Source organism: Atractosteus spatula, chromosome 9 (genome assembly GCF_055471065.1).
Source record: "Atractosteus spatula isolate fAtrSpa1 chromosome 9, fAtrSpa1.hap1, whole genome shotgun sequence".
NCBI lineage: Eukaryota > Metazoa > Chordata > Actinopteri > Semionotiformes > Lepisosteidae > Atractosteus > Atractosteus spatula.
In genome coordinates this window covers 29136784-29149844 of record NC_142714.1, presented here as the reverse complement: position 1 = coordinate 29149844, position 13061 = coordinate 29136784, and the positions used below count along the sequence as shown (strand labels likewise).

At 39.6% G+C, this 13061-nt stretch overlaps 1 protein-coding gene across 1 annotated transcript in view; it reads left to right on the top strand.

Moving 5' to 3' along the window:
- LOC148828490 (E3 ubiquitin-protein ligase MID2-like) overlaps positions 1–13061 on the top strand; it is a 179883-nt gene that overhangs the window by 42848 nt on the left and 123974 nt on the right. The window contains exon 2 of the mRNA XM_088926039.1: positions 11643–11750. Coding sequence (XP_088782165.1) covers positions 11643–11750 — 108 coding nt within the window. The remainder of the gene's footprint in view (positions 1–11642; positions 11751–13061) is intronic.

Here is a 13061-nt window from a genome sequence, read left to right as displayed (position 1 = left end):
GCAGGTGGTGACGGAAAGAAATAAAATAAAGGCAGCTTTTAACTCTGCAAGTCACACACCAATACTTAATTTCTCCCTAAACATTTTAAGCACCAAAGTCTTTCACGTGTTTTTCATCACTCTCTGTGGGAGTGCTGGCTGTGACGAATTAAACCAGTTTCACAGGTATTTTCAAGTGGTCGAGTCTTCAGCGGGAACAGGGGGGAACAAGCTGAAAAGTAACAAAAGTAACACCCACCACAGCATTTCGTTGATCTAACTAACAAAGATGGGACATTAGCTAGCCAATATGATAAAGGAATAACTTTTTATTTCTTTAGCACATTTATTTGAACATTTCCATCGATTGTACAAGTACTGAAAAACTGTTCAATCCCTAGTTCGTCGGGCATTTTCTTTCACTATAACAGATAGAAAAACTCCCTTGCTTTTAACAGAGCGTTTCATCATTTCTAACAACGAAAATTATTTAAACTGCGACACTTTTATCATTCAACGAGAGCTCAAAATATCACAAGGATCCTCAAGAGATCAACAAAGACAACAGAAAAAGATATGCGTATACGATACTGTCCATGGGAGTCCAAGCTTTTTTATCTATGCTAAGTAGTCTTTAATATTTCTTCATTACACAGTGAAGTCAAAATTCCGGGATGTGCCTATGTACGCTGGGCAAACGTTCCGAGGTAAAATTCTTCCAGCACGGGGGTACCTTTAAAGTGGAGACGACGGCACTGAAATTTTTTGGCATGCATAAAAAACAGCAATTCTGTCAGTAAGCCCTAAATGAATTAATAGCAAACATGGTTTACATAAAATACATTTTTCCAAGAAACCACTAAATAAAGACATAAATATAGAAATCTTAAAATTTTTAAAATACATGACTTTGCTAAAAAGTATTTAAAAATAAAAACGATTACAAACGCCAGCGGAGAGAGAGAGTGCTTACTTTGTCAGCACCCAGATAAAAATACAATGCTTTTATTCATTCTTAATCAGATGGTGAGAGTAAAGGATGAGCGATAAGGTTGAAGGTGAGGAAAAAGATTCCCTTCCCCCAACGGAAAGACAGACACATGTTTTCACAGTTTAGAAGTCCCCTAGATAAACTTTAGATCAACTTTATTTAAACTCCAACGAAAGTATTAATGGTTTTTAATTACTGTACTCTTATGGAACATGCCACCAGCCATCTTCATGAAAAAGCACATTGTGCTGCTGTAATAGTTTTAATTAATTAAAAGTCTAAACAGTATCAGCTTATTTATGGGTTGTAATTTAAAACAAAGTCCAAAACCGCACTCAAAATGCAATTTAGCGCTTTCTGGCAAGAGGAGACACCCAAATTAATAATGTAACATGCTACTGTTTGTGCATGAACATAGTTACTGTATACTGTTATTTCTTTAGATACGCTATTCCATGTTTTTTTTTAATCCCTGGCGGGACCGGTAGTCCATAAGAATCGAGTTATAGGTTTCATTGCGCTTTGAAGATCGTTTTTAAATCAATTGTTGATTTAAAGTTTGACAGTAAATGTTTATATTGTAACACGTACTGTACAGCCTCTATTTCTCTATAAAAATCTAAAAGATCGTTTGCACAGCCTAAGAGGGGGGCGAATGCACTACAATAGATTAGCATACTGTAGAGGAAAACAGTATAGGCATCGTTGATATGAGGACTTTTGAAACCAAATTTCCCAAATTTAATATGTGCTTTTCTATATTTATTGTCAATTGATTGTCCATAATATTGCTATTCTAAGCAAGGAGTGCTTCACCCCGCCTGCTGTGGGAAGAGTTGGCTTATTCCTTCCCTGCCTCACCGAGGGCAGACCCTGCCAGGCCCTCGTCGACACCAGTTCGACCATCACCCTGCTGCGGCCTGGTGTCCTGCCGGGCACCGAGGCAGCCGGACCCCCAGGGCGCTCACCGTGCACTTTGGAGCTGCAAGGGTGAAACACCCCTTCTACCTTGCCCCAGTCCGTGAGGACTGTATCCTGGGGTTGGACTGGTTGCAGCAGGTGGGTGGTTGCCTTGACTTGGGTGTGAGGGACGGGGTGCTGTGCCGGGGGTGGCGGGTGCCCTCCAGCGGCGAGGTCGGGTTGCAGTTTGTGATGTCGCGGTCGCTCCGTGGGGCAGTTCTCCAAGTGGTGCACGGCCAGCCGGAGGCCGCCTAGCAGTGACCTCGCCGCTGGAGGGCACCTGCCACCCCCAGCGCAGCACCCCGTCCCTGACCTCCAAGGCCTCCCACAGTGCACAGAGTGCCTTACAGACCGGGTAGGGGCAAGCTTATCTCACCGTACTGAGAGTCAGCTCTGGCACGCTTACCCCTACACCCGCAGTTCCGACAAGCCAAAGCGACGCCCGCCGCTGCCACCTCCGCTTCCCGCTCCGGTCAACCCACACACCCCGGACCCCTCCCGCCCCGCCCACCGCGAGACTGATTCATTCCCCCTGCCCCACAAACTCTCGCCAGTCCAAGTCAAGGCAACCACCCACCTGCTGCAACCAGTCCAACCCCAGTATACAGTCCTCACGGACTTGGGCAAGGTACTGTAGAAGGGGTGTTTCACCCTTGCAGCCCAAAAGTGCACGGTGAGCGCCCTGGGGGTCGGGTTGCCTTGGAGTCGACAAGGGCTTGGCAGGGTCTACCCTCGATGAGGTAGGGAAGAAATAAGCCCCGGCTGTGGCCAACCCTTCCCACGGCAGCAGGAGGGGTGAAACGCTCCTTCTGGCTTTCCAGAGTGGGGGTAGCGTCGCTCAAAGGCGGCGTTCCCCCCTTTAGGCCGCCCCACTCCTATTTCCCGACGGCCTCCAGAGTCCCCGGGGCTCCAGCGCCTGGCACTCCCATGCGATGTGCCCCCCCTCCCCACAGCGGTGGCAGATGACCAGCCGCCGTCGCTCCCCCAGCATCGCCGCGCTGGCCGTCACCTCCTCCCAATCTGATTCCCCGTGCACCCCTCCGTTGGTGCCCACCGGTCTCCTCGAATATGGCATCAGCCTGCTCAGCCAGAGCCAGGGCCTCCTCCAAGGGGACTGGCGCAGCCAGCATCAAGTGGCGCTGCACCTCAGTCAGCACCAGGGTCCAGAGGAACGCCTGGAGCGCTATCTCCCGCTGGGCCTCCTCCGGGAGAGTAGGGTAACCCTGGCGGGCTAAGTAGGCCACGTCTGTGGCTGTTACCTTTACTGTTACCTGAATACCTCTTTATTTAGAACTCACTCTTCCCCCTACCTGTCTGGCTTCTTTTAATCCTTCTGTGCCCGGATTGCAGCGGGTAAGATGTTTTTCCAAGAAAAAAAGAGAAATTAAAAAAAGAGAAATTTCACCAGAGCCTCTTCTCGAGTCTAATTTTTAGTTTAGAAGGATTCAAGCAGGATTTTAGATTTTAGATTTTAGATGATTTTAGATGAAAGATAATTCCCTATTAATCAAACTTTAAGAGTCTGTATCGGCTTGTCCACCCCTCCCGCCCCTCTCTGTGTACAATAGAGCCTCCTGTCCTGGATGGTGGAGCCCATACAGCTGTGTCTGGAGAGAATCCAGGGTATCAGCTTCAACCACACGGCTGTGCAGCTTGTTCCCCCCTCCCGCCCCTCTCTGTGTACAGTAGAGCCTCCTGTCCAGCCAGTAGAGGAGGCTCTACTGTACACAGAGAGGGGCGGGAGGGGGGAACAAGCTGTCCAGCCGTGTGGAATGCTACAGAACCCTAAACAGGCAATACAAACTAGCCGAATATTTGACCGAGATATCCAGACACAGCTGGATGAGCTCCACCAGCCAGGATATGCAAATAAGATACACTCCACAGACATTCACAACAGCGACGTATCATAAAACTTTTGCACATATTGTTAAATTATTACTTGTTTTTCAGGAAGTTAAAAAAACACTTGAATTACTTATCCAGTCTCTCGAAATAAAATTATTTTTCACGCAATGCAACCAACGTCGGGCAATGTATTTTTTTAAATCCAACATTGACAGCCACATCTTAAATCCTGTCAGTCAGCTCTTTTCTCTCTATTTGAATTGTGGCGATACAAACAACTTTTGATAACATGTGGTCTCAAAGTCACCGAGCTCACAGAGCTTCAACAACAGATGACAACTTCCTTAGTCCTTCCTTAGTCTTCCTAAAATTGTCAGATTATGAGTGAATAAAAGCATTTTATTAAAAACACGTTTGCATTTGTTTGGGAGCTATATTATGTATTTTTCATATGTAAGATATAATGATGTGTTCCTGCTTACACATCGCACGACTTTAAAAGCTAGAAAAACAGGTTTCGATTCACATTATCTGGCGAGCCTTGTTTTGTCAAAGGACAGCACATACTTTGAAAAGACCACAAATGTATTAGCAAGGGTTAATTGCACTATGGACAGCACAAACAAAATTTAAAATAGTCTTCTTTAGGTGTGAGGGCAGGAGTGGATCGCAGCAGGCATAATCAGGAAATAAATAAGAAAACAAAGAACAGGGCAGTTTTTTTTAACTTGCTAATGCATCAGACACATTTCCTGGCGTATTGTGTTTTAAATAAGATAGGAGTGTTTTTCCCTGGTATTAGCTCATCGGTATGTTGTTTTAACTGTGCCATACCGTATACAGGTACAGACCAAGCTGCACCACTGTATCGCTTTGGTAAGGAGACGGACTATGGCCAAAATCACGAAAGTCTGATAATGACAGTCTCACGTTTGTGGACAGTCTGTCCACAAACAAAACATTCCTGTTAGACAAGAGGAATGTAAAAAAAACAATTACTTTTTGTCAATAAAAACCGGTGTGTGTCTCTCTCTCTGCTGAATGAATAAAAGCATTTTATAAAAAAACGCGTTTGCGTTTGTCTGGGTATTTACTTTGTAATCTGTGGTCCTTTTAACTGTTTTTACATTTACTGTATTGCTTTGAGATGCCACTTTGAAAGGTGATATGTAAAATAAAGTTTTTTATTATTGTTATAGAGAAACATGAGCAGATTTTCCCTGGTTCAGAAAAAAAGATCTAAAATATACTAGTTTGTCACTCTTCTCATTCGCTGTAATCTTTCCACTTGTATGTCATTAGAAAGTACAACAAGTTTCTGCTTTGTCTAAGGATGGTATCAAAAAGTAGTCTAAGTGGTGAGAAAGCTTTGCTTAATGATAATTAAGGGACTTAAAAGTAAAAAGAGATGCTTCATATTGCTTGACTAATTTTAAAAACTAAGTTAAAAATGCAGACGCTCTCTCGGTGCCGCATCGGGCTTCTGAAGTGGTTCCATAATATCTGGTATACGGAAAAGAAAGCGTACTGTAGATAAAAAAGCTTGGATTCTCCTGTATCTGATACAAGTATCTTTTAATACAGTCTTTGTTGTGCTCTTGAGGATCCTTGTGATATTTTGAGCTCTGGTTGAATGATAAGTGTCGCAGTTTAAATAATTTTCGTAGTTCGAAATTATGAAACGCTCTTTTAAAAGCAAGGGAGTTTTTATGTCCGTTACAGTAAAAGAAAATGCATGACAATGTAGGGCTTGGACAGATTCCAAGTGCTTGTACAAATGTGCTAAAGAAATCAGCAAAAAACTTCATTCCTTTATCGTATTGGCTAGCTAATGTCCTGTCCTCATTAGTTAGATCAACGAAATGCTGTGGTGTTTGTCAAAGAAAAAAATAAAAGTATTTTCGTTTAAAATGACGGTTAGAAAGAATGTGGACCAGCGTAATACTTTGAGTTTACAGCTTGTCCAAAGTCATTCATTATTAATACTATTAGTAATATCTTCAGTAAAGGCTTTGATGCATAAAATATTTCTGCATAATTAAAATATTTATGATAAAGGTAGGTTGTGTACTTTTGTCCAACTGGGCAATCTTGCTTTCATAAAACATACCAACTTTTTAATGACTGATGATTAAAATGCTGTAATACACAGTTTAAATTTAAAGCTCAAATGCTGTACATGAGGAGAGAATGCTATTTCCTTAGATACGCGATTCCATGGGTTTTTTTTTTTAATCCCCGGCGGAACCGGGCATCCATAAGAATCAAGTAATAGGTTTATTCCATGCTGAAAAAAAGAAGAAAGAAAACACATTCCATATTCCATTCTTTTATATAGTGCCTTTAAAGGTGGCTTCTCAAAACGCTTTACAGGATAAAAACAACAAAAACAACAACAACAATATTGTATTTCATTGCACTTTGACAGATCGTCCTTAAATCAATTGTTGATTTAAAGTTTGACAGTAACCCTAACACTAACTCTATTTTATTTTTTCAAAGAAATGTTTGTTAAAAAAAAAGTCATGGCGCCAGCTGGATTCAAACACCCAATGTGTGATGTATAAGTCAGGAACCTAACCCACAGCGCCACTGGCAAAGTCACGTGCGGAGTGTTGAAAAAGCCCTACATAAACAGTATCAACAGACATTGTACAGCGTGTGCTATTCTTGTGTTGCGGTACATGAATATAATTATATCGTTATTAATTTCTTTAGATACGCAATTCCATATTATATTCCCTTTTAATTAAATTCTAAAAGTATGCTTGTTGACTCCGGTATCACGTTAGTTAAAGACTTCGATGCTTAAAATGTTTAGGGAGAAATGGAATACTGGTGTGTATTTTTTCTTTAAAGTACCGAGACCAGCCATATACTATAAGTTTATGTTCCAAAATTAATATCGTTTATGGCCTTCACACACGTTACAGTATGCTCCTATTCTTTTTATGCTCAGCTACTAAGATTTCCCTTCAGTGGTAAAATTCCATATAAATATTCAATACTTAAACGGGCACAGTAAAGACATTAAATATACATATACATACTGTATACAGTACAGTTTGTATACAGTAATATGTTTATGTTCCTAAATCAATCTCTTTTATGAGCATGTGAAAGGCATGGTGAATCAGAGATTCTCAAAAATTACTGTACTTTGCATGATTGGAAACAAATGCGTGATTGCGAAATGCTGTGGTGTTACTTTTACAAAGACGGTCAATGAAAAAAAGAATGTGGACCAGGGCAATACTTTGAGTTTACAGCTTGTCCAAGGTCATTCATTATTAATACTATTAGTAATATCTTCGTTGAAGACTTTGATGGCGACAGCTCAAACATGAGAGGTTGAGCTTTATTAGCTCCACCTTGCGGAAATTCCGGATACTATTATTTTACTTGCGGTACGAGAATTTATGGTATTAATACGGTAACTTGTGGTAAACTGTGTCAAGCACACCGCAAAATAATGCAGTATCGCCCGCTTGTTTTGAATGGCTGCATCTGTAAGACCGAACTTGTGGTCGTAGATGTCTTCAGGGGCCACACTGTTGAATTAGGTAGTAACATCCAAAAAAAACAGTAAGCCTCGAAGAGGTACAGGTAGTTGTGTTTGTCTTTAATGGAACAAACCTCCAAACCACCCTGGTAGGTACCAAAGATGACTGGATCATGACTGGCGGTGTACTCTGGATACTGTACTCTCACATCAAGACGTACTCTGGGTAGTATGAATGAGTCAAATGTAGCATGTCAAAAGAAATGAAGTGACCTCTCCCCAAATATCTGCCTACTACAGAGGTATCAGATATTGACAGTGAACTTCCTGATGTGTAAAGCCTAGACTAAGATGATGTCTCCTAACTTGGTTATACATGCTTCAGGTGTTATGATAAGCTAAGTGATGGTCAGCTTCTCATGTGAGTGTGACTTGTCATCTGTACTAGCAGATGTTATTCATAATGTTTGTTTCCTGTATGAATTCTCGAGAAGTAATGTGGATATTCAAGGTTAATGTTTTGATGAACCAGGACTGCCTGGCACAGGGCCAGAGGACGCCAATTGGACGCAGCAACAGCTTGTCGCTGTTCCCTTGTGTCTGCAGGAGATCTGAATCCACACAGATTGGATGAGTATTCAACATTCTGTATTACAGCTCGAGAATTCAATTGTTACCTCAACCCCAGTTGATATCAATTTAATTCCTATGAGTGATGTACTTGCCTTTGAGTATCTAGTGTAGAAGTTGTAATCAAAGCTCATTTACGAAACAGTATAAATGAATGGTATACTGAATGTATGTTTCTCTTGGTTTGTAACTCTTCATGATTGAATATATACCTTTTGTATTCTGCTAACCCTCACTATAAGATCTGTTATGTTTATATGCACATTTTATGTATTAATAAATGTATTGTCGTGTATTAGTATCTGTGTGTGTCCGTTGCTGAGTTATCCCACAAGGTCGGTTTTCTAATAGCCATCAAAGAATAATTTTGTGACTTACTGCTACAATTAATAATTGTCCCAGTAAATGCACAAAACTCCTACAAATGTATACTTCCCTGTGTCTTTAGACTCATCTTCCACTGACTCATTAGAGACCATCTAACAAATACCAAACTATGGTGTAACATTAATAACTACGTACAATTGCCATTAAGAGCAAACGAGGTGTCTGCTAATGCAGCAGTTCAGAAACCAGAGATCCGATGTTTCCAAAATAAAATTATACTAAACAAAGTGAACAAAATAAAATGGTCAAAGTATGTTTTTTTCTAAAGAGGTGTTTAAACAGAATCTGTGGTGTTCATTCAAGATTTGCATCCTCTTTAATTTAAACACAACACCCATTGGCCACACCCTTATTTCACAAGTGACACTGAAAGGGTTAGTAACTTCCACTTTAAAACATTTCATATTTGTTTTAGAATTTGTAACTCTCGTAACTGTTAATACAATGGCAAATATAACTGTGATTATGCTGCTATCATAGCCTAATACTATGATTCATAAATGTGTGTTGTACCAGTTATGTGGTATGGTATAGTACTCCTAAACAGGTACATACCTAATGTTTTCACACTGATAAAATATGCATCTGATTTGTTGATTTAGGCTGTGTTTAAGTATATTCATGTTCATTCAAACCCATACAGAAAATGTGCTTATTGACTAAGTTTTAAAATAGTAAGATCTTGATTTTGAATCTTGATTAATTCCCACATGATAACAGATGCTAAATATATCAGAATCCCCAGACAGCAGGGAATATTTCTAATGATAAGTTGACAATGGGTCATTTGAATAACTGGCTTCTGAATCAATTTATATGATAAAGACACATCCCATGGAATTTAATGCCAAACAGCTTTTTGCAAACTGCTGGCAACATTTTGAGTGGGAGCAGGGAAATGATAAGTAAAGAATGAAAATGCTCTCTCCTTAGAATATAATGGTAATCCTACAATGGCAGTGCATTTTGTATTATTGAAACGTTAAAAAAAGTAGGCAATATTTTTTCAAAAAGCTTTTCGTTTCATAATAATAATGTCTCAATATATATAGAAAAAGCACATGGTGCAGCTTAATAGGTAAAACAAGTTGTGTAAATAGTGTCAACATTCTTAAGGGATATAAAAATGCAATTAGTTTCATTTTGGAATTATGTTTAGGAATGGCAAAGAAAATAAAAAATAAAAATCTCTTAATGATCAGATAATTAGACATGTCTACTACTATAATCAACAAGCAATACTTGTTGCCAGATAAATATAGCCAGATAATGTTTGTGAAAAGGCCAAAAAACTGGAATCAGCAAATAAGTTTATTTAGCTACACATATTGTTGTTTCTATTCTTTTCAGTATGTAATAATAAAATTATTTATGTAACTTACAATAACAGTTTGTCAAGAAAACTCTGCAATGGTATTTCTCATTTTTTCTGTTTCCTAAAATGAACTGTAAGATGTACATCTAGGTGGCCCATTATTTCCAATATTCCAATATTTCAGTAACATCAGTACCGATCTCTTTTGAACTGTGAAGGGCTGAAAGCAGTATACGAGACAGGACTGCTTTTCACTGCCATGCATTCTAGATGGCTGCAACTAGATAGATGCAGCTGTGATATGAGTGTTATGACTCATGTCACTGCTGTACATCAAACAGAGTTGTGATATGTGTCATAAAAAAAACAATAATACACATTGAGAGAACCTTCAGAATTTCAGCATGTTGCTTGTCTTTCCCTAATTCAGAGTACCAGTCCAGTAAAAACCAGCAGCATCCTACTGTCATGTACAGCCATCTACAGCTTTACATCAGATTGGGATCAGCCACCTGTTCCATGTCCAGGACAGACAACACATGGGCTGTCTTGACACTGTTATTATTCAATCGCAGGGAAGGGGTAGAAGAACTGTCATAAATAATCACTTTTGAAAAAACCCCAATAAGAATCTTTAATATACCCTTACATTTAATTACATAAAATAACACATTTTGTCCACTATACCTCTATGGATCTGCATGTTCACCATCACAGTAAATAACCAAACAAATAGGCTGAAATTATGTGACTGAGCATGCTTAAGAGTCACATCCCATATTCTTCCACTGAATATCTCAATACACATCTCAGAGCTCACTATGGCATACTACAAGCTGTATGTGCATTCTTAGGTGTAATACTATTAAAACCTTCCTTCACGATCAGAATATGAGACATAAGTTTCATGTATTGTGGTTGGAATAACAATTTGAATTGTATAATACAAAATATTTTTCGAGTAACATATGCTTAAAATCATTACATAGTAACAATATTATTTCAGTGACAGGCTGCTGCTACATTCTGAACTTTCGTGTGCAATCGACTGTTCTGCTTATTATGGTATAAATTAAGCCCTTAACTGTAGGGGGAAGCTGCCATTACTTTGGGTTTGTTGCAGTTGAGAATATTTTTAGTACGGAGGTGGGAATTAATGTCAGCATCTATGTTCATTGCAATTGGTATTTTACTAATGTACTAGTTTAGTACGGAGCTGTGTATCAGACACCATTAAATCAACACTAGTTGGTATGCTGATTTGACTTTGTAGCAATTGTCCCACAATGACTACAAAAAGTTATGTCCAGCAGGCTTTATTTATGGTCTTTAATAGGCCATAAAACAGCAAATACCAATGTCATGTTGTAATAGAAAGAATAAGTTCTGGATCCCGAGATGAAGTTAAACAGATGAGTTTATTGCATGCAAGGAACAATAAAACCGAAGTCTTGTTTCCCACAAGAAACAACAAAACCGAAGTATTGTTCAAAGTGCCGGTACAAACTTTTAGTTTATATAGCCCTTTCCTGCCGCTTCTGACGTAACTCATTATCATGGTAATGGGGGAAGAGATCACAGTATTTGGACAGTTCACAGCCTTTTGGCCAAATGGTCAGGGCTTTAGGTTACCCTCCCTGGGGGGTTTCCTAGCTGGCATCTGGAATCCTTATCACTTATCTCCCTTTCCTGCCATAACTCTAGTCTGTTGCTTAGAAAGGAATCAGTTAACCCCTTCTTCACATCTTGTATCTTTCTTCAGTCAGCACAAAAAAAAAACACAAACCCAACTGTAATATCACCTTGTGTGCCCTTTTAATAACAAACAAAACCTTAATTACACGCATGTGAATATATGCATTCCTAAACTAAATATATATTCAATTATTCTCTAGTGTGGTCTCTAGCGGCATGCCAGCTGCAATTATCCCTGATTAGAATAAATGAAATTTTTACATTCCTTCAATTGTAGAGTAAATTCTGCAAAGGCATTTTTCTCCATCATTTCTACTTGCTCTGTCTGTTTCCAGGTGAACACAGCTGTGCATGAAGCCAAGCTGATGGAGGAATGTGATGAGCTGGTGGAAATAATCCGGCAAAGGAAACAAGTAATTTCTGTGAAAATCAAGGAGTCAAAGGTAGGGTTCTGCTTCTTGTGGATCAGATGGTTTAGGAGGGTTGCTTGAACCTTCACTCAATCATACATGTTCTAGGACAATGGTTTTCAACCTGTGGTACCGTGGTACTGCAAGGGGGCCATCAAATGATTGTTGTAATTGTAAAAGAGTCATATGTATTTATTTATAATATAAATAACATAATATAAATATTTTATAGATATTATGGCTAAGCATGCTGCATGACCAATGTGACTGCCATTTAGCACCATTATATGACAAGACATGACAAGAATGCTAATGATGAATGTAGTTTAACTGCCTAATTACCCTTCATATCATAGATAAGTGGCTTGCGTTTGGTTCTTTTACGAGGAAAGACCCAGAGGAAGGCCCATCTACAAGCAAAGAAACTGCTTCAGTGTCTCACACTGATAACCCAAAATCCAAATCCAAACTAAAAAAGAGAAAATATATAGTAGGAGTGAATACCAGGCTCTGGGCATTACATGCGCGGCAACTGAGAACGAGCCAGTGCCGCTGTGTGTTGTGTGTTCTGAAGTGTTATCAAATGAGGCTTTAAAGCCAAACAAATTACATAGACACCTGGAGACAAAACACAACGAGTATGTGTCGAAACCTATTGAGTTTTATGAAAACAAATTTAGAAAATATCAGAGCAAGAAAAAAATTCTTGAATCCGCTTGTGCGGGAAGCGAAAATACTAAAGCAGTTGGCTATTGTAGGCTATTGAGTGTCGGCTATATACAGATGCAGCCATTCAAAATGGGTGGGGTATTTCGCGGTATACCCCGGTGGGCGTGTCGCGTCAAAACGCAGTATCACGCGGTACAGATGCAGCCATTCAAAGTGCGCGTTACAGACACGTACTGCAGGTGGCGTCGCGCATTGTGACGCAAGATGACGCGAGGCACCGCAGTACGTGATTGGTTGACCGACAGGGGCACTCGTGGTCCGTTGGTCTGTCGTAGAAAGACTTACAGTAAACGTCTTTGCTATGCCCGTTGTAGATATTGAATTTTACCACTGAAAGGAAATCTTAGTAGCTGAGCATAAAAAGAATAGGAGCATACTGTAACGCGTGTGAAGGCCATAAACGATATTAATTTTGGAACATAAACATACAGTATATGGCTGGTCTTGGTACTTTAAAGAAAAAATACACACCAGTATTCCATTTCTCCCTAAACATTTTAAGCATCGAAGTCTTTAACTAAAGAGATACCGGAGTCAACAGGCATACTTTTAGAATTTGATTAAAAGGGAATATAATATTGAATCGCGTATATATTTTATGAAAGCAAGATTGCT